This window comes from Ramularia collo-cygni (genome assembly GCF_900074925.1).
Source record: "Ramularia collo-cygni strain URUG2 genome assembly, contig: RCC_scaffold07, whole genome shotgun sequence".
Classification (NCBI taxonomy): Eukaryota; Fungi; Ascomycota; class Dothideomycetes; order Mycosphaerellales; family Mycosphaerellaceae; genus Ramularia; species Ramularia collo-cygni.
Genome location: NW_019716261.1, coordinates 664,435 through 681,471, shown reverse-complemented (window position 1 = coordinate 681,471; position 17,037 = coordinate 664,435). Strand labels below are relative to the sequence as shown.

The window sequence follows — 17,037 nt, the reverse complement described above, 5'->3', positions numbered from 1 at the left end:
CCCTAACCGTKCGTCCAAGGATAAGCTGTGCCGCTGATGAGGTTGCCCGATGCCAGCCCTATAGACAGGCGATTGATCGGGGGCGGACAAAGCGGAGCCAATGCCCAGCTTTCCCAACAGCTGCGACATTGGCCATCGATCCGGCATGCAAGGAGTCGCGAAAGGAGTGGAGCTCCGGTATGAGTCCGATGTGAAGAGGCCCATCGGAGGCAGGCTGATGGGACATCGGGAAACTCTCAACACAGCTTTCACGCAGATGACTTCGTTCTGCAGGCTCGAGGCGAGTCTTTCGAAGTATTATGAATGGACGGACGGGACTCGGAGAGCGGATGAATCCTTGCCATCATTTACCTTGACAGGTTCCGTCCTCGATCCTGTGCCCTGGCAATGGCATTGCTGGACTTTGCCGCGCTGGAGGCTCATCCCCGGATCTCTCTCGTCGCCTACTGGCTTTTGCATCATCGGCGGCCCGTGAACGCCGCGACGCGGATGTATACCCTTGAGCATCATTGTCCCGGTATACGACGACTCTGCCCCGAGCTCCATCAACTTGTAGGGTATGTTGCGTGGATGTGATCTGTGCGACATCCCCAAAGAAGAATGCTCTGGCCGCCGACTGGCCACTGCGAAAAACCCAAAACCTGCTGTCCTTGTGCAAAAGCGGCCGTTGGGCTGGTTGTTTCAGAAGCAAGGCTAGAAGGACATTGCTGCCGAAGCACATGGAGCCCCACCTTTCCACATTTTGCACCAGCTCGTGCGCCGCGCGCGGCTCAGATCCTGGGAGAAGCCGCAAGCATCTCGACCAAGAACTTGTTGGCAGTTGTGCAACGCGCTGTCCATCCCCATTTTTGGCAGACTTTGGAAATTCGAGGTGACCACCTCGATCAACGAGATGCCCAACCACCGACCGCAGCAATGCTGCTGTATCGTGTCCTGCTTTGAGTTTCCATCGGCTAGTAAGACGGCGGTGTCACGCAGCCGCGGGATCTACCCTGCGTCAACGGCTGGACGGGTTGCGAAAAGTGTACAACCCCAGGCGACTCCTTTCGGGTGCGCCGCGCCGCAGCGACTGACACGGCACTCCTACCAGCATGCCGTCCCGGTACATTCTGAGAGTTGCTCGTGCGCGGGGCACCGCACGATGCATCCATGGGCTCAGCGCCACCATCTGTGTATGGCCATGGAATGTGTGCTGGTCGCTGCAGGTCCCGCTCCCGGTAGGAGGTAGCGACTGGCGATCCCCGCCTGTCTCAGWAGGGCATCTCAATCGAAGTGAAGTGTTTAGAGCCTTTTTGGTGATAGCGTTCGAAGCTAAGATACTCTCACAAGCCTTAGCACTACGGGTCAAAGAGGTGGCCACGCCCTGGACCACTGCTAGTTGTCTTTGCCGTAATCCTCCCATCGCTACCTGCTTCCCCATCACTCAACAACTACATGACATAGTACGAATTGGAGGCCGACACACACTCGCTCTTTCTCGCCGACTCCACCTCCGACTCAGGACTTTAGCAAATTTCCCTACTCAGCGATCTCTAGTCATTGGCATCTGTCGCAGCATTACTATTATATACCGACGCTCAGACACTCCGCTCGACGAAAATGTCCGTAGCTCTGCACCGACCCTCTGCATCGTCAACTCGGCCAGCGTACATGGAACAGTTGTTCCGAGATGCGCCCACGTCACAAAGCGCACACTCTTCGATAAGCAGCATATCAACAATCAGCAGCACGTCCAACTACAATCCAAGAAACACAACATACAGCGGGCGATCACTGTCTCCGCCTCCAGAAGAAGGCAGCGATACAGCGAGCGTTCGCAGCAAGACAAGCTCGAACGGGAAGTCCTGGTTTAGGTTGGGCAAGGTGTTGCACCGAAGGACATATCCTCAGTCAGAAGAGGCCGATCGTCCGGTCAGCCAGATCGAGGTCGAGTCGAGACCGACCACACCACTCAACGAGCAGCCCTCCATGACGAGACGTCCGTCCTTGCCAAGGATACCGGCCAGCTTTCCACCCCCACAGGCAATCAACACRTACGCGACACGGCCATTGCCTGCCGTGCCTCCTCAATCTGCCCCGCAATCTGCGCCGGTTATTCGAAAGCGTCCCTCGTTGATGCGTAAAGCATCAGCACCAGCACTACCACAACAACCACAGCAACAACACTCGATTCCGGAACGCATGTCTTCGAAACGACTACCGGCACCATCAGACAAGGCACAAATTTCAACGCAAGAACTCAGCTGCCAGAGGTGCTACTACTTCACAGCGCGAAACTGCAACGGGTATGTCTTGGGAGGGGAATCCGGAGATGCCTGTGAAGGCTGTTTGGTATGTTTCATCGGTCCATTCCCTCGCCATCGACCAAACTAACGATCCAACTAGCAATCGGGTTTTTTCGGAGCAAAATGAATGACGACTTTGTCTTAGCGTGTGCAACGCATTTGAGCCTGGCGTTCTTCTTTGGGTTGCATAGACAGGCGCATGGTTACTTCTATCGCGCGGGTGATAACGCGGTGTAACATTCTGGCATGATGATGCCGCGACGGTCGATTTTCAGGGACCGACCGCTTGGGAGGAAAAATTTACGAGCTCAAAAAGGGAAACATTTGAGCTCCAATGGACACGCGCAGCTGTCTATGCTGGCGTGATCTGACATGTACGACTACACTCTTAGGTCTACTTGTGTTACGATTACCAACCATGCTGCGGCAGTGGTTGGGCTTCAACGTCCTTCTCACGACACAAAAGTCTCCCTTTTCTCCACCTCTCGAGCATCCTCCTGACATGCGGGACTTATCACAGCACGCTACCATCCCCGCATCAACATGCGCGCAAGAGACTCGCCATCACGTTAGACTTTCCTAGTCTGCTGTTCACATGCACAACCAATCTGTTGTTGATGCGGGGTGGCTTCGAAGTGGCATGTTTCAAAAGCAGGAGAAAAGGTTCAACGCGGCCCAACGTTGGCGGTAATGTCCACGGAGTCGAGAACTTTATCATACCAAGGCACGCGAAAAAAAAGCTAGTTGTGAAGGATGAAACTGGAGCTCCTACTAGCCGTGGTACTGGATTCAATTTCCTCCGCACACATGGCGATGATGTCGCGGCTGTTGCCGTCGATTCTCCCTTCATTAGGGTGTTTGCACCTCCTGTTCTAGGTGTTTGCTCGAGATTGGCTTTTTTCTTCACGAAACTGTCYCTCGGCTGATGATGCTGCGATACAGACTGCTTGGATCGCTGCTTTCGTTACAGATCGTAGTGTGCTTTCGACTTTGGGTGAGTGCAGCGCTCATCGGCAAACATCCCAAAGCGTCATACAACGGCGATAACCATCTCGCGGTTAGACTTGTAKTTTCCGTCTTCCCTCTTCATTGAGCGGCTTCTTCCGTCATGGCGCATTCGAAGCCGACCGTTGTGGAGTCGACGTTATAGCATGTTAACACCGAACATTTTCGGCAGAACCAGAGGTACCTTATTATGGTCGCATGGTTCGGGGACAGTGTGCAACTTCTTCGGGGCCGGTCGCTACTCGACTGTCGATTCTGGAGCCGATTGGAGATTGACCATTTCTCATAGTGGTTCCGCCCACAAAAACTACTGCCACGACTGAGGGAAGTTGCTGACGCGGGACCTTCAYTGACGCGATAGTGGTATAGATGAGATGTTGTGGGTAGAGAAAGTTCTTTGAACATTTTAGATCAACCACGATGCTCAATGATCATGATGCCGTCCTTTACACAGCTACACTGAGTGTCCGCGGAGCATCGCCGTTGCACTCGGTCAATTCGTCCCACGCAGAGCCACATCCTCGGACTGACCACAGCGCGCTCCGTGGATACACTTTCATAAACGACGTACCTCGTCTCGGCGTGGTCGATACCACGTCGAAGGTCTTTCACTCTCTGCCCTTCTCAATGTCCTCGAAATTCGCGAAGAAGACGAGTCACAGCTCGGTCCTTCGGGTTCTACATGCGAGCCAGCTTGTGCCATTCCAGCGATCCTGTTCAGGCTCGTCGCTCAAGAATCACTCCCGAAGCCGTCTATCGAGGCGGAAGCTGTTGATGCTTCTGGACAGCAATCATGCTGTCGATACTGTTGTTGAGCTCGGTGGAGTATGTAGTTGTGTTGATTGTTCGATGGAGTATGYCGTTGGTGATAGTTGCGATATGATGGAGAGCGAAACGTAAAGAAAGAGGAGAATGTTGGGTGAGACAAGATCCACGTCCTGAGTACCTCCCTTGCCTATATTGACCTTTAACGAAGCATGTGCAGCTTGCACATATCAAAAGAAGTGGCGTTGCTGAGAAGGACACCGTTCTGGTCAAAGGCTTGCATTTCTTTGTGCCAAGCACGCGGAGGGAGATCTCGATATCTGTCGCAGTGAGGACGCTTTCGCTCATCTATTCACCTGAGTTGGCTATTGCTCATTGAATTCGCAACATTTTGGTCCCACATCACCGAGTGTTGAAGATGGGAGAGTGCCGATGTAGGGGATGTCAGATGCATGGAGGTGAAGTTGAGATGGTAAAGTAAAGTTTGTCATCGCCAAAGCTTCCACCTCACACCCCGAGGTAACAAGCGAGTCAAGGCCATAGGGGAGCAGCGCACAATGGGCGATCATGCGAAGGATTCTGTGCCTCCCGACTACGAGCAAGCTCGAGCGCGGTTGGACAATCCTGGTCTGGGCAGCAAGATGAAGAAGGAACTGACCGTTGTTATCAAGCTCGGTATGCATGGCATTGGCGTCCATCTGCAACGCTGAGTCAAGCAAAAGCCATGCTAACTCCGCCGCAGGAACCTCGTCCATTGTCGACGAGGTGACACACGAACCGCTGCTTTCCACTCTCTCCACCATCGTCGAGACGGCAGTCAGTCTTCGTCATGATGGCCACCGCGTCGTCATTTGCTCCTCCGGGGCCATTGGCATGGCTCTGCGACAGATGAATCTGGAGCGCCGGCCGAAGCACCTCCCACAAGTCCAGGCTCTCGCGGCGATAGGACAATGCAAGCTCATGGCCATGTGGGATCAGCTCTTCATGCACATGCGTCAGCCTKTGGCCCAGATCTTGTTGACGAGGAATGACATTGCAGACCGCACGCAGTATCTCAATGCTCAAAACACCTTCACGGAACTACTCAACATGGGCGTTATCCCGATTGTCAACGAAAACGACACACTCTCCGTGCAGGAGATCAAATTCGGCGACAACGACACACTCAGTGCCATCACTGCGGGCATGGTTCACGCAGACTATCTCTTCCTCATGACGGACGTGGACTGCCTGTACGACAAGAACCCTAGAACACACCCCGACGCCAAGGCGATTGAGGTGGTGGAAGAGATTGCAGACCTCGTGGCGGATACTGCCGGCGCCGGTAGCTCGCTTGGAACAGGTGGTATGAGTACAAAGATTGTAGCCGCGAGGCTTGCAACCGCTGCGGGCGTGACTACTGTCATAACGAGAAGCAGCAAACCCGGAAACATCAGCGCCATTGTGAGATATGTGGAAGCCCTAAAGCGTGCTGCTCGGAGTCTAGAAGGAAGTGCAGAGCTACCGCCGAATGAGGCGGCCGAAGAACTCCAGCATCAAAAGACTGCTGTTCTCAACGGCACGGCGGACCTTCACTTGGACGAGCCTATCATCGCCCCACTCCACACTCGCTTTCTCCCTGACCTCCATCCTATTCGAGATCGCTACTTCTGGCTACTACATGGCCTCACGACTCATGGAAGTGTATATGTTGACCCAGGCGCATATGCCGCGCTCGTTGCCAAAACCGGTTTACTGCCGGCCGGTGTTGTTGACGTTGAGGGACACTTTGGASAACATGAGTGTGTCTCGATCAAGGTGCTCCCTTCCCGCCGCGCATCATTAAGCGAAGCCGAGGACGTTGGCAAAATGATCGTAAACTATTCCGCCATTGAGATTAAGCGGATTCGCGGTGTGAAGAGCAACCAGATCTCAGAGATCATAGGTTACGCGGACTCGGAGTACGTTGCTGTACACGAGAGCATTGCACTGTTCAAGCGGGAAATAAGCCGGCCTGTGTCGCCCTCGTTGTGTGATAAACGRCACAGTATGGGCAACATCCGAAGTGTCGTGGATGCGTGAACGTGGCAATGAAGACATGATAGATGAGATACCTCCGGCTTGCTGGGAATGGGCATGAACTCAACTTCATGCCGATGCTGGAGTTTGCCATAGAGCACAGCATACCATGGGAGGTAAAAGCGTAACTGCTTTCTCATACCTTTTTCAAAACTGGCGTAGCATACTGCTATCAGCTTCTCTTATCACACGTCAACCTCACTTGCCTTCTTCCATCAATAACAATCCTCCGCTTGGTGGCACAATTCTCGTTTAAGATTTTCACATCGCTCTACCGATCATCGTGCACTCCAATTTGTTCGACGTACACTCTCTTATCATTTCGCTGTCAAATATCAACAGTCACTTTTGCCACCACGCAACAACGTTGATTTCCAATCTTCCAAATTCCATCGTGTGTGTCATCGGAGCAACGAGGCACTTCTACAAGTCAGGAACACCAGGGCACTCCACGTCTCTCGACGGTGCGCTCGGATCGGTTCTCGAAGCGACCAACCATCAACTCGCCACTTCTCAAAACGATCCCCCGTCTGCCGTCGTTCCTTCTGTACCAGTGCTGCCCAATCAATCCTGGTCTCAGTAATCACGAGACTACCGAGTTCCCTCCAAGTAAATCCCTCAACAACCAAGGACAATCCTCTGGATCCTGCTCTCCTGTCTTATGACATTTGGACTCTTGGCCACTCCCGCTGTTGGAGATAGCGCGGCAAATTCCAAAGACTCCAAGCTTGTTCGGCTTTGAGTGAACCCACTCAGCTCTAGCAATGAGGTAGATGCTTGGAGACAATAGAGTCAATGATGCATAGCTTACGACAAGACGCAATGACAATGACGCATCGGCCTGTGAAGTGCTCAAATTTTGTCACTAATTTTGGATCTATTTACATTGGCGAGCCTGATAGTAGACGCTCTCATCGAGCGCTGAGCGCCGCTCGGCACGAAAAGAAATCGCGGCACGACATGAAAAGTAAAATCCGCAACGGACCCGGGGTATAAAAGATATCAAAGTTTCCGGGTGAGCATCAGGCATTGTGAGAAAATTTCGATGGCTGAGGTCCAAGTCCTTCGCTCGCCTCCTGTTGTTTCGTCATACAGTCGTATATCTCTCAGTCCCATCCCAGACTGTTTCCGTGGGATATCGGCGCGCTGATTCCCTGCTCCCGAACACTGCGGTTGTTGCTGCTGCCATCGCTCTGTCGGCTGTCTCTTCCGYCACTACCGTAGCTGCTTTGACGTGAAGGTCCTCCGCGAGCGCCATTGGCTCCAGACATAAAGTACCCGCCCATGCCCCCTGAGAGTGCTGCGGGAGATCTTTGAGCCATGTCGCTGGTGCCTTGCACAGAACTCGCACGCTTGTGTGATGCTCTCTTCTTGCGGTAACGACGAGCGACGTAGACCATGGCTGCAGCGTAGACAGCGGCACCGGCAACAGCACCGAGACCGATTCCGACCGATGTACCGTTGACCGCTTGCGAGCTGCCAGAGTCACCGCCAATGGGCGCACCGTCTCCGCCAGATCCTGGAGYTGTGGCAGCTGGGTTCTCCGAAGGAGTGCCGTAGCCTTGATCCATGTTGGCGCCGGGAAGGATGGGAATGGTGGGGTTGATCATGGACATCAACGTGTGAACGGCATCATCGGGGTTGCTGTATGCCTTAGACATCTGGGTGTGCAGATCTAATTGCAGCTGGCTGACCATATCGCTTGGGATGTATGCCTGCGCCAAGGTGGTGATGAAGTTCARGGACTTGGTCGTGTCGTAAGGCATGAGCGCGTTCATCACAACCTTGTCATTCGAGATGCCAAGGGCGTATGCGATACCCTTTGGAAGGTACGTAAAAATTTGGCTCGCAGAGTTATCAGTACTGACAACAAATGGAAAGTTCAAGCCATAATTGAATCCGACCTGAATCAAGGTTGTGTTGGCGGGTGACTTGGGCATTCCGCCGGGAGGCTGCACAAGTCGCGGCATTGCAGAAGGCATGCCAGTGTGCGTGCTGGACGTAGTACTACCCGATTCTACACTCGTCAAAGTTGCCGCGGTGCTCGTGCTTGTCGGTGCGAATATTATGGAGCTGGGAATAGACATGGTGGTGGCCGTGTCGGTTCCTGTGGGCACCAGAGAAGCGGGCGGCTGAGAGGTGGACGTTGTCGATGGCGCAGAAGTGGTGGCAATGGCGGAAGACGATGTCGGGATCGGTTCGCTTGTTGACGATACGCTGCTCGCTGTTGACGTGGATGAAGACGACTCGTATGAAGGGAGTGACAAGGTCGATGATGTGATAGTGGGCACCAGGCCAGTTGCGGTCAGTGTCGAAGAGCTATTGCCTGGAACTGAGATACTCGGCATCACTAGGCTGCTCGAGCTGGTTGACGCAGATGCATAAGTGGTCAGCCCAGATGTTGGAGTAGCGGTGGATTCTGAAGACGCAGTCACAGTTGCGTTTGATGGGATCGTGGAAGAGACCGTACCCACGGGGATGGGAACGACAGATGCGCCCGAGGTGCTCAAAGAATAGGAACCGGTGGAAATTCCGGTTCCAATGATGGTCGCGGTGTTTGAAGCGCTCGACGAGACAAGCGACGATGCGGCACTAGACAAGATACCAGAGAACTCGGAGGAGAGGGATGAGGATACCGCTGGAWTAGTGGCAACGATGCTGGAAAGTTGGGAGCTGAGCGTGGATGCAAGACCAGACAGTGCATCTGTGCTGGAAACGCTCGAGACTTGCGATGACATGGACGACACAACGCTGCCGATGCTGGAATCGGTAGGCGTTGGCGAAAGTAGGGAATCTAACAAGCCAGGCGAATCTGTGGTCGTCGCATTTGGCACGCTGGAACCAGTTGGCTGCACAATGACCGGAGCTGTGCCCTCTGATCCAGTCCCCTGCGCGTACGTCGAGCCTGTCGGTGTGGGCTCAGACTTGAGACCACTCAGGAGAGGATCCAGCAATCCAGGCGAATCTTTCGTCGTCGTGTTCGGCACGCTGGAACCAGTTGGCTGCACAATGACTGGAGCCGTGCCATCTGATCCAGTACCCTGCGCGTATGTCGAGCTTGTCGGTGTGGGCTCGGGCTTGAGGGCACTCAGGAGAGGGTCGAGGAGCCCGCCAGACTCCGAAGTCGTCGTCGGCGCAGCATTATCAATGACGGTGGACAGACCTACAAGGACTGGTCCAGTCGATGTATTTGTCGGACCGCTGAGAGCAGCTTCTGTGCTCGCCGGTGCGGTCGGTGATACCTCATTGTAGGGAGCGCCGCCAGACCCACTCGCAGCGGGCTGTGGGTCGAGCTCGGTGCCGTTAGGCGCAGAGTCCTCCGATACATATGTTGGCTGAACGATGGAGCTAGACGTTCGGGAGGGCTGCAGGATCGGTCCGAGCAGACCTCCAGAGCCCAGCAGGCCGCCGCCGTTAGCCGTTGTAGAAGTTGGGCTGTAAGCCGGCTCGTCTAGGGTGACAGTGGTAATGGTGTTGTTTGCGCTGGGCTGTCCTGCAGGTTCAGTCGTTGTGGCGTCGGTCGTGTTTGGCTGCTCGCTAATTTTCGTCTTGACATCGTCGCTCGATGTTGGACCGAACAGAGAGCCGAGATCCAGGAGGCCACCTGTCGTGGTAGGTTCTGTCGATGTCGAGTTTGAGGGCTTCGGAGTAGTGCCTGAAGCATCAGCCGGAACGCTTGCGGGTTCGGTGATTGATGATGTCAACTGGGAGAGCACGTCCGTCTGGCCATCCGTCGTGGTGCTGTCCGTCGAAGGCCGGGGGTTGAAAAGGTTCGTGTTGGGGTCATTGTCTGTCAATGCCGCCAAGAGACTTGATAGAGTGGTCTTGGATGAGGAAGTCACGTTGGGGTAAGCCCTTTTGACGTGCCGGGGAAAGTAGTACTTTGGTCGCTCCGGTTCTGCCTCCTGTTGAAGGTTTTGGGCGGGCGCAGCCTCCGCGGCAGCAAACGGCCCTTGCACAGACATCACCACAATAGCGGCTGTCCATGCTGTCGTGCTCGTCTTCATGATGTCAAGTATTAATATTTTGAAGGAATGTTGACAATCGATCGGATTGAAAAAGACGATGCGGTCTGTCGAAGATCAGTCGAGTCGTGGAATCCGCGTGCAAATGCGACCAACCGTTGAAAACTGTAAACGAGTGTACGTGACGAATGTCACAGAAGCCGAACGCGTGTTTGGTTGGACCACCGAAAATGTGAGGTAGGCGCGGGTGATGCTGCAGAATTACAACATGCTATCCCTTCGGAGCAAGTATCGTAGTCAAATGAGTGTGTGTAGTTGGTGGCTTGAGTGAAATGCCAGACGGGTGTTTCGACCTTGGTGAAGACTCTAATCTCGGCCGCGCGAAGGACTTTGCGTTGACCAAAGAATCCACGTGGCGGGCAATACCACGAACAAAGAAGCGGTTCTTTGAACGTTTTGCACCCAATCCGAGGCTCAGTTCCAGACCAATTGCGCGACGTTCAAGCGCTTTGAGAGAAGCGTATGCGACAGATTATACGGTCCGGGCTTGGCACCTTGAAAACAATGGGGCGCGTCTTTGAACGGGCGAGGGGCGAGCAATATGACAGTGCCGTAGGGCGAGAAGATGTCGTCGGACGGTGGTGGTGGCGATCAAGCGAGTGTCGTGGTGTGTACGGAATGTAGCGCAAGGGCGAGCAGGGGCGGTGGAATCGAGGCCGGAGGAGATGACCTGGCGAAGTAGCGGTGATGACGACGGCAATTTGAGAGTGGTACGCGGATACAGAGCGGGGGATCCAGCAGTACGGCCAGTCGAGAGTGTCCACCGCGTGAGGGTTGGTGATGGTGGTGGTGAGCGTGCTGGATGCTGGAGGTCGGAGACGCAGACGCAAGTTGATGCAGCACAGCCAGCCCGTAGCGCCATGCTCCCACGATTGGACCCACTTAGCTTCATTCGATYGGTCTCGCTTAAGTCCGCAATTTTACACTCTCACTTCTTCGCTGAGAGAGAGAAGCTCGGAGGACTCGGCCGGAACTTTGTTTACGACAAAACTGACTTGACATGCTTTTCGTGGTTGTCTCTAAAACATCGATGGCATCTCAGCTACTTTACTCTTCGACGACATGAGATCTCGACTTCGTCATCGTCAATCCGTTCGCTTCCGTTGAAGGTTACGAAGACGCCTCGCCATCGGGCAGAGCGTGTCAACGGCCCCACGATTGCGACTACTGTCCCGCCGAAATTACAGTGCTGCAGACCTGCGACTCTGGCCTGCAGCCGCAGATCCGCCCACGTTGTTTCGCTTGAAACATTATTCAGCGGGTGCAGCAAACACGGGCTCGGCCTTCCCAGCCGGGGCACTGCGCATCAAAGTTTCCTCCGCCCTACACCTCATACTTACCTCATACCTCTCAGGCCCCGTATAGAGTAGGATCTCATTGGAACCGGCGCCTTTATCGAGTCCTCTCGCCAGGTTCATTGTCGTAGGATGCAGTCTTCAAGCTGCTCCGACCTCAGTGAGGAAACTATCAAGTCCTCCAATGCTCCGACAACCCTGCAAAACTCGATCAACGTTCGATCAACGTCTCCTCGTGGGTCGGCGGGGATGCTCAGCCCACTTTCGATCTCAGGGTTGCTGCCAAAATTTGGTGTTGACGTTCAAGTGCGAAACAATCCGGTCTTGGAATGCTTGTACGCGTCAGCAGAACGATCACGGCCCTGATCACAGGTGAGCAGTAGGGAGTCTTGCATGGCGTCTCTTTACAACGGAGTACAGAATTCTCTCGGGCATCCTGGCATTCAAGCTTTGGCAGCGGCGGTTCGATACATCTCACGAGCAATAAATTCTATCCATTGCCTTCGCAGAAATCCCTTTAACCTTGCGCGCTTTGCACGTTGATGTGTGCATTAACTGAAATCATTTCTATTCTCTATCCTTTCTCGAAACTCCAACAATGGTATAATCGGCCGTGTCTCCCAACGCCGCGCTAATACGATGTATGTCGATGTCTGTCCATGCCAAAACGGATCATCCTCACTTTTCCGCTTTCTTGGTAGCTTTCGTTCGAAGTTTCCTACGCAAGTTGATTAGCCACAGACTCATTCAAACACGAGTATCGGAACTTACATCATCAGATACACAAAGGCATATGAAGACAAGGCGAACAGGACGCAGATGCCCGCATCTCTCCACCCGTAGTAGTAGTCCTTCAGGTTCAAGGTGTAGAGGTAGTCAGCGCCGGTACGATATTGGCAGACCTGGCATCCAGAGGAGGCCTCGGGATTGAGCAAATTGGTTCTTGCACCCATTCCTTGCATGTACTCCCTTAGGTACGAGGCGCAGGTCTCTCCTGAAGGCGTATCAAATACGGCAAGCTCCGAATCCGAGCACTCGACCTGGACGTCAAAGGTTGTGAAGACCAGCAGAGATCCCATCAGGTAGTTGAAGGGATTGATGTAGTACAGTGTGTATCGCCTGGGCAGGATCAGCAGATGTATCGAGCAAGCCAAAGGGTCGCAACTCACCAGATTACGGGGAGCTGTGCGTAAGGCACAAGAACACCGCAGAACGAAACTAGAGTTCCAATAATAATTGGATTCACTAGAGCCGCGAAGACAGCGTTAGGCGTATATGCGGAGACGAACTGGCCGATCCCTGAGAGGATGTCAGTATGTCAATCTTCCACAAGAAACAGCGAGACGAACCGGTGTAGATGAACTCATACACGAACATGATGAAGAAGACACCACCGGCCTTTGAGGAGTCATTGGGGAACCCAGCGGTCCTGCGATGCATTAGTGAAATTGCCATTTTGGAACCTGGGAGTTGGTTTGCTGACCAGTAGAAGCACACAAAGTAGAGCACGGCGCAAATGACCAAGTAGGGCATTTCGCTAATGATCAATCCTGTCACGAACGGGACCCAGTGGTACATCTTGCTCTTCTTCTCTCTCGCCTCGTAAACGTCCCTACGCTGCAAGAACAACGGCTGCAATTGAGCGATGACACCAGGGGCAACGAAGATGAAGTTCTGCGAGTTTGTCAGACAAAGGGATGGAGTTCTGCGCGAGAGGGAATTACTCACAAAAAGAGCAAACAGGCGAAGCTGCAGAGAAGCAACATTATTGCCGATCTGCCAAAAGGTGAACCCGTTAAAGAGTGCCGAAAATATGTGTAGGGCAAACTTGTTGTTGGCATAGTCGACGTTCCTGTACCTAAAAGAAGAGATGGGTCAGCAAGGTTTCATACGACAGGGCTCGCTCTCCGAGGCACTGGCAGCTGTCAATCATATAGACGTCTCCCCATTGTCGTAGTCTTCGAAGCCTAGCCTGGAATTCCTTTTGCTTTACTTACAGAGCAACGTTCATTCGCCGCGTCACAATCTTGATCTGCTCCAGCATTGAGGTGGCAAACTCGTGGCCATCGTCGACAGTTCCTGGTGGCTTGGAGGCGGCATCATCAACCATGCGATCGAGCTCGGTGGTCATGGCGGTGTATTCAGGCGAACTCAGCCAAACCTGGTTCCAATCCTTCCCTTTGCTGAGCGTTCCTGACACAACGTCTATCATATGCTCTGCAGGGTTGCTGTTTGGGGGGCAGGCAGCATCATACCTGCCGAAGTACTCCTTGATCGTCCGCGCATCCTCTCCGATATCACCGAAGTACACTGTCTTTCCGCCCTTTGCGAGGAGCAATAGCGTGTCAAACTGTGCAAACAATGAGGCAGAAGGTYGGTGAATGGTAACAAGTACAGCTTGACCAACATCTGCGAGCTTCCGCAGAAAACGCACGGTGTTGAATGCAGCCTGACCATCCAGTCCTGAGGTTGGCTCGTCAAGGAAGATCAGGATGGAAGGCTTGCTTACAAGCTCCACCCCGATAGTTAGGCGTTTTCGCTGCTCAACAGAAAGCCCAGCGGCAGAGGTTCCGATCAAGGTGTTCGCAATGTCGTGCATCTCCAGGAGATCAATGATGACATCGACATACTTGAGCTTCTCGGCCCTTGGCGTTTCACGACTTTGTCGGAGAAGTGCYGAAAATTCCAGAGCCTCCCGCACTGTGGCCATGGGCTCGTGGATGTCTAGTTGTTCGCAATAGCCGGCGGATCGTTGGAAGGAAACTGGTAGCTCACGACCATCGACGAGGATGCTACCTCTGATTGTACCGTCCGTCTTCCTTTGAGCTAACACATCCAAGAGAGTAGTTTTGCCTGCACCAGAGCTCCCCATCAGTGCGCCCAACATCCCGGGCTTGACATAGCCCTGAACGTTGTCGAGCAATACACGATCACCAGAAGGAGTCTTGACCGTATAGGTCAGGTTTTTCCAGGTAAAGATAGACGTGTTCTTCAGCAGCTGGCCTTCAAGATTGCCGCTCTTCTCGTCGTCTGAAGATGTCTTCGTTCCCTTTTCATTGTCAGAAGCGCCCTTTGATTGTGACTCTTCATCTTCCAGCAGATGTTGAGCCTTTTTCGMATTCTCGCGAGGGATAACGAGATAGCCAGTGTTTCCGCTGACCTGGCTCCAGCGTGACGTGAAAAAAATGGCCAAACCTGCGTAGAACACCCACCAAGCTATCAAAATACCCAGATTCCGCCAGATGTGCGTTTTGCTGTACGATAATGCTGAGAGGTACTCTTCGCCTGTCAAGGAGGTTGCGCCGACTTGGTTCCCTCTGACGCCTGTACATGCTTGAAAGTTGCTATCGGTATATCCAGGACCATTGGGTACGAGGTTATTAGCGACGCACGGGATATTGGTGTTCCCAAACTCGTTACCTAGCAGAGCCTCGAAGCCGTAAGACAGCGGATTAATCCAGTAGAGCCAGACAAACCATGGATGCATAGAAGGCTTTGGGATCATGTACCCCACATAGGTGAAGGAGATAGAGACGACCAAGCCTGACACCTTGGACGCGCCGTCAAAGGTTGAGAACGCAGCGCCAATAGCCCTGAATAGCGCCGTCATAGTGAGTGCTGAGATGTAACTAAGATGGGGTCAGAATTGTGTCCAGACTCGAATCTTTCACTCATGACTCACTTGATGACCCAGTACGTGAAGAAGGCTCCCGGTGTCATTTTGAGGCCCGTCATAAAATAAGCTGGCAGAGACCATAGGGTGATCTGAAGGAATATGATGGGAAGGTCGCACAAGATCTGCGCAATGCAAAATGCCGCTGGGTGATAAAGTGCGAATCCGCGATGCTTTGCGAGGACAGGACGAGCGCCAAACGAATCAGTCACTTCACTCATCGCAAGGAGAGAGTTGTAAAGGAGTGCCAAGAACAGAGAGCCGCCTTTGGCGAACAATCCCGCTGTGTTATCGGGTGCGTTGTAAAAGAGCGATCCGGCGACGATGGCTTGCAGCAGATTGGTACCTTGTTTAAGAAAGAGCGTTGGCTTGTCCCCTTTGAGAAGCTGCACCTGCCTAATCGTGGCGGCTTTCACCTGCGTGAAAAATCCGGTGGTGAGAGTCGATTTTTTGGGCAGTCTGGGATGCTTTTCGTATTGCACGGCCTCACGGAAGTCGGCCGTACGCTGGATAGCATCTTCGGTCTGCGGGTAGTTGTATTCCTGTTCCATTAGTGTCTTGATGTTTGTCCTGTTGTATTCATTTCGGATCTCCTCAGCAGTTCGAGGGAAGCGATGCTCAAATCCAGGTTTGACGCGGCGCTCGGTGGGGACAAGAACACCTGTAAGAAAGTCTCCCACATTCGCACCAGGCATACACACGAATCCGAGACTTTCCATGAAGGTCTTGGCCTGAGGCGTGGGGCCGTAGAATATCTGCTTCCCCTCCTCGAGGACCAGGACCTTGTCGAACAAGTCATAGATGCCATTGCCGGCCTGATACAATGTCACAATCGATGTCAGGCCCAAGACATCTGTCATTGCTCTGACGCATTTGATGTATTCCAATGCGGTTGACGCGTCCAATCCTCGGGTTGAGTTGTCCCAGCAGAAGACGGAACCTCTTGTTGCCATTGTTTCAATGATTGAGACTCTTTTTCTCTCACCGCCAGACACGCCTCTGACGTATTCATTTCCGACCTTGGTATCATGAGTGTGCTCTATGCCCATGGAGCGCAGCAAGAAGTCGCGGCTGAGCCGTTGAAACTCTTTTGGAGACTTTGTATTTGAGGGAATGTGGTGCGGTACCTTCATTCGAGTCGCGAAATCGATCGTCTGGCCTACCGTGAGAGTGGGAAAGAAGAGCTCTTCTTCGGTATTCATCACGATCTGGCCTCGAAACTGTTGTGCTTCCTCGTGGTCCATGGCGCCGAACTTGACATCACCGCTGACTTCTGCGTAGCCACTTCGTCGGTTCGCCAGCATCTTCAGAAGCGATGTGCATCCTGCTCCAGGTCTGCCGAGGACGAGCAGCATCTCGCCCGGTTGTACACAACCATTGCTGTTGTCGATAATGGTCTTGAGGGGAGGCTTTTGTCGCCCTTCCTTGGCGAGTTTGGGGATGTTGAACTGAGATGTAACATTTTCATTGAAGGCCGCATCAGCTCCGACGCCTTTCACCTGTGAAGCGTGTTAGCAGTCGAAGACACGCTTTGTACAACTGAAGATCATGTTTGCAATCGGACAATGTCTCGAGGTGGAATCTTACTGTGAGATTTTGCCAGGTTACACCCAGCGATCGTCCCTTTCCGTTGTCCTTTTCGGTTTGCTGCTTCATCTCCCTAACTTCATTCATGTACTTCCAGTCCTCGGCCTTGCTGGCTGATTCATCGCTGGCACTCGAATAGCGACGCTCCGAGCGACGCTCCGAGGTGGGTCGGCCGCTCATCGTTCTTGAAAGGGTTCGCCAAATCTCTTCTCCTGTTCCACTTCCCATGCTCCAGGATCCATTCCGTTGGAGAGTCATGTTGGCGATCGAGTGTTGCYGTGCCTCTCGAGTGGAATTGACTGAAGAACCACAAAGCTGGATACTCACGCAAATAAAGTAAGTTG

At 53.3% G+C, this 17,037-nt stretch overlaps 4 protein-coding genes; 2 read left to right on the top strand and 2 right to left on the bottom strand.

Annotated features, from left to right (window-relative positions):
- Window positions 1-1,599: 1,599 nt before the first annotated feature.
- On the top strand, window positions 1,600-2,412 carry RCC_05223 (uncharacterized protein; the record flags this gene model as incomplete). XM_023770497.1 has 2 exons in its annotated part: window positions 1,600-2,331; window positions 2,386-2,412. 2 exons carry the CDS (start codon window positions 1,600-1,602, stop codon window positions 2,410-2,412), a joined length of 759 nt encoding a protein of 252 aa, XP_023626265.1.
- A 2,200-nt stretch (window positions 2,413-4,612) lies between these two features.
- On the top strand, window positions 4,613-6,116 carry RCC_05222 (probable glutamate 5-kinase; the record flags this gene model as incomplete). XM_023770496.1 has 2 exons in its annotated part: window positions 4,613-4,730; window positions 4,798-6,116. The coding sequence occupies 2 exons, from the start codon at window positions 4,613-4,615 to the stop codon at window positions 6,114-6,116; spliced, it is 1,437 nt and encodes a 478-aa protein (XP_023626264.1).
- A 1,103-nt stretch (window positions 6,117-7,219) lies between these two features.
- On the bottom strand, window positions 7,220-10,120 carry RCC_05221 (uncharacterized protein; the record flags this gene model as incomplete). The annotated part of the gene is made up of 1 exon (XM_023770495.1): window positions 7,220-10,120. One exon carries the CDS (start codon window positions 10,118-10,120, stop codon window positions 7,220-7,222), a length of 2,901 nt encoding a protein of 966 aa, XP_023626263.1.
- A 1,991-nt stretch (window positions 10,121-12,111) lies between these two features.
- RCC_05220 (probable ATP-binding cassette multidrug transport protein) lies at window positions 12,112-16,951 on the bottom strand (the record flags this gene model as incomplete). XM_023770494.1 has 9 exons in its annotated part: window positions 12,112-12,151; window positions 12,205-12,552; window positions 12,603-12,732; window positions 12,783-12,862; window positions 12,917-13,107; window positions 13,162-13,291; window positions 13,431-15,062; window positions 15,116-16,605; window positions 16,694-16,951. The coding sequence occupies 9 exons, from the start codon at window positions 16,949-16,951 to the stop codon at window positions 12,112-12,114; spliced, it is 4,299 nt and encodes a 1,432-aa protein (XP_023626262.1).
- Window positions 16,952-17,037: the final 86 nt, after the last annotated feature.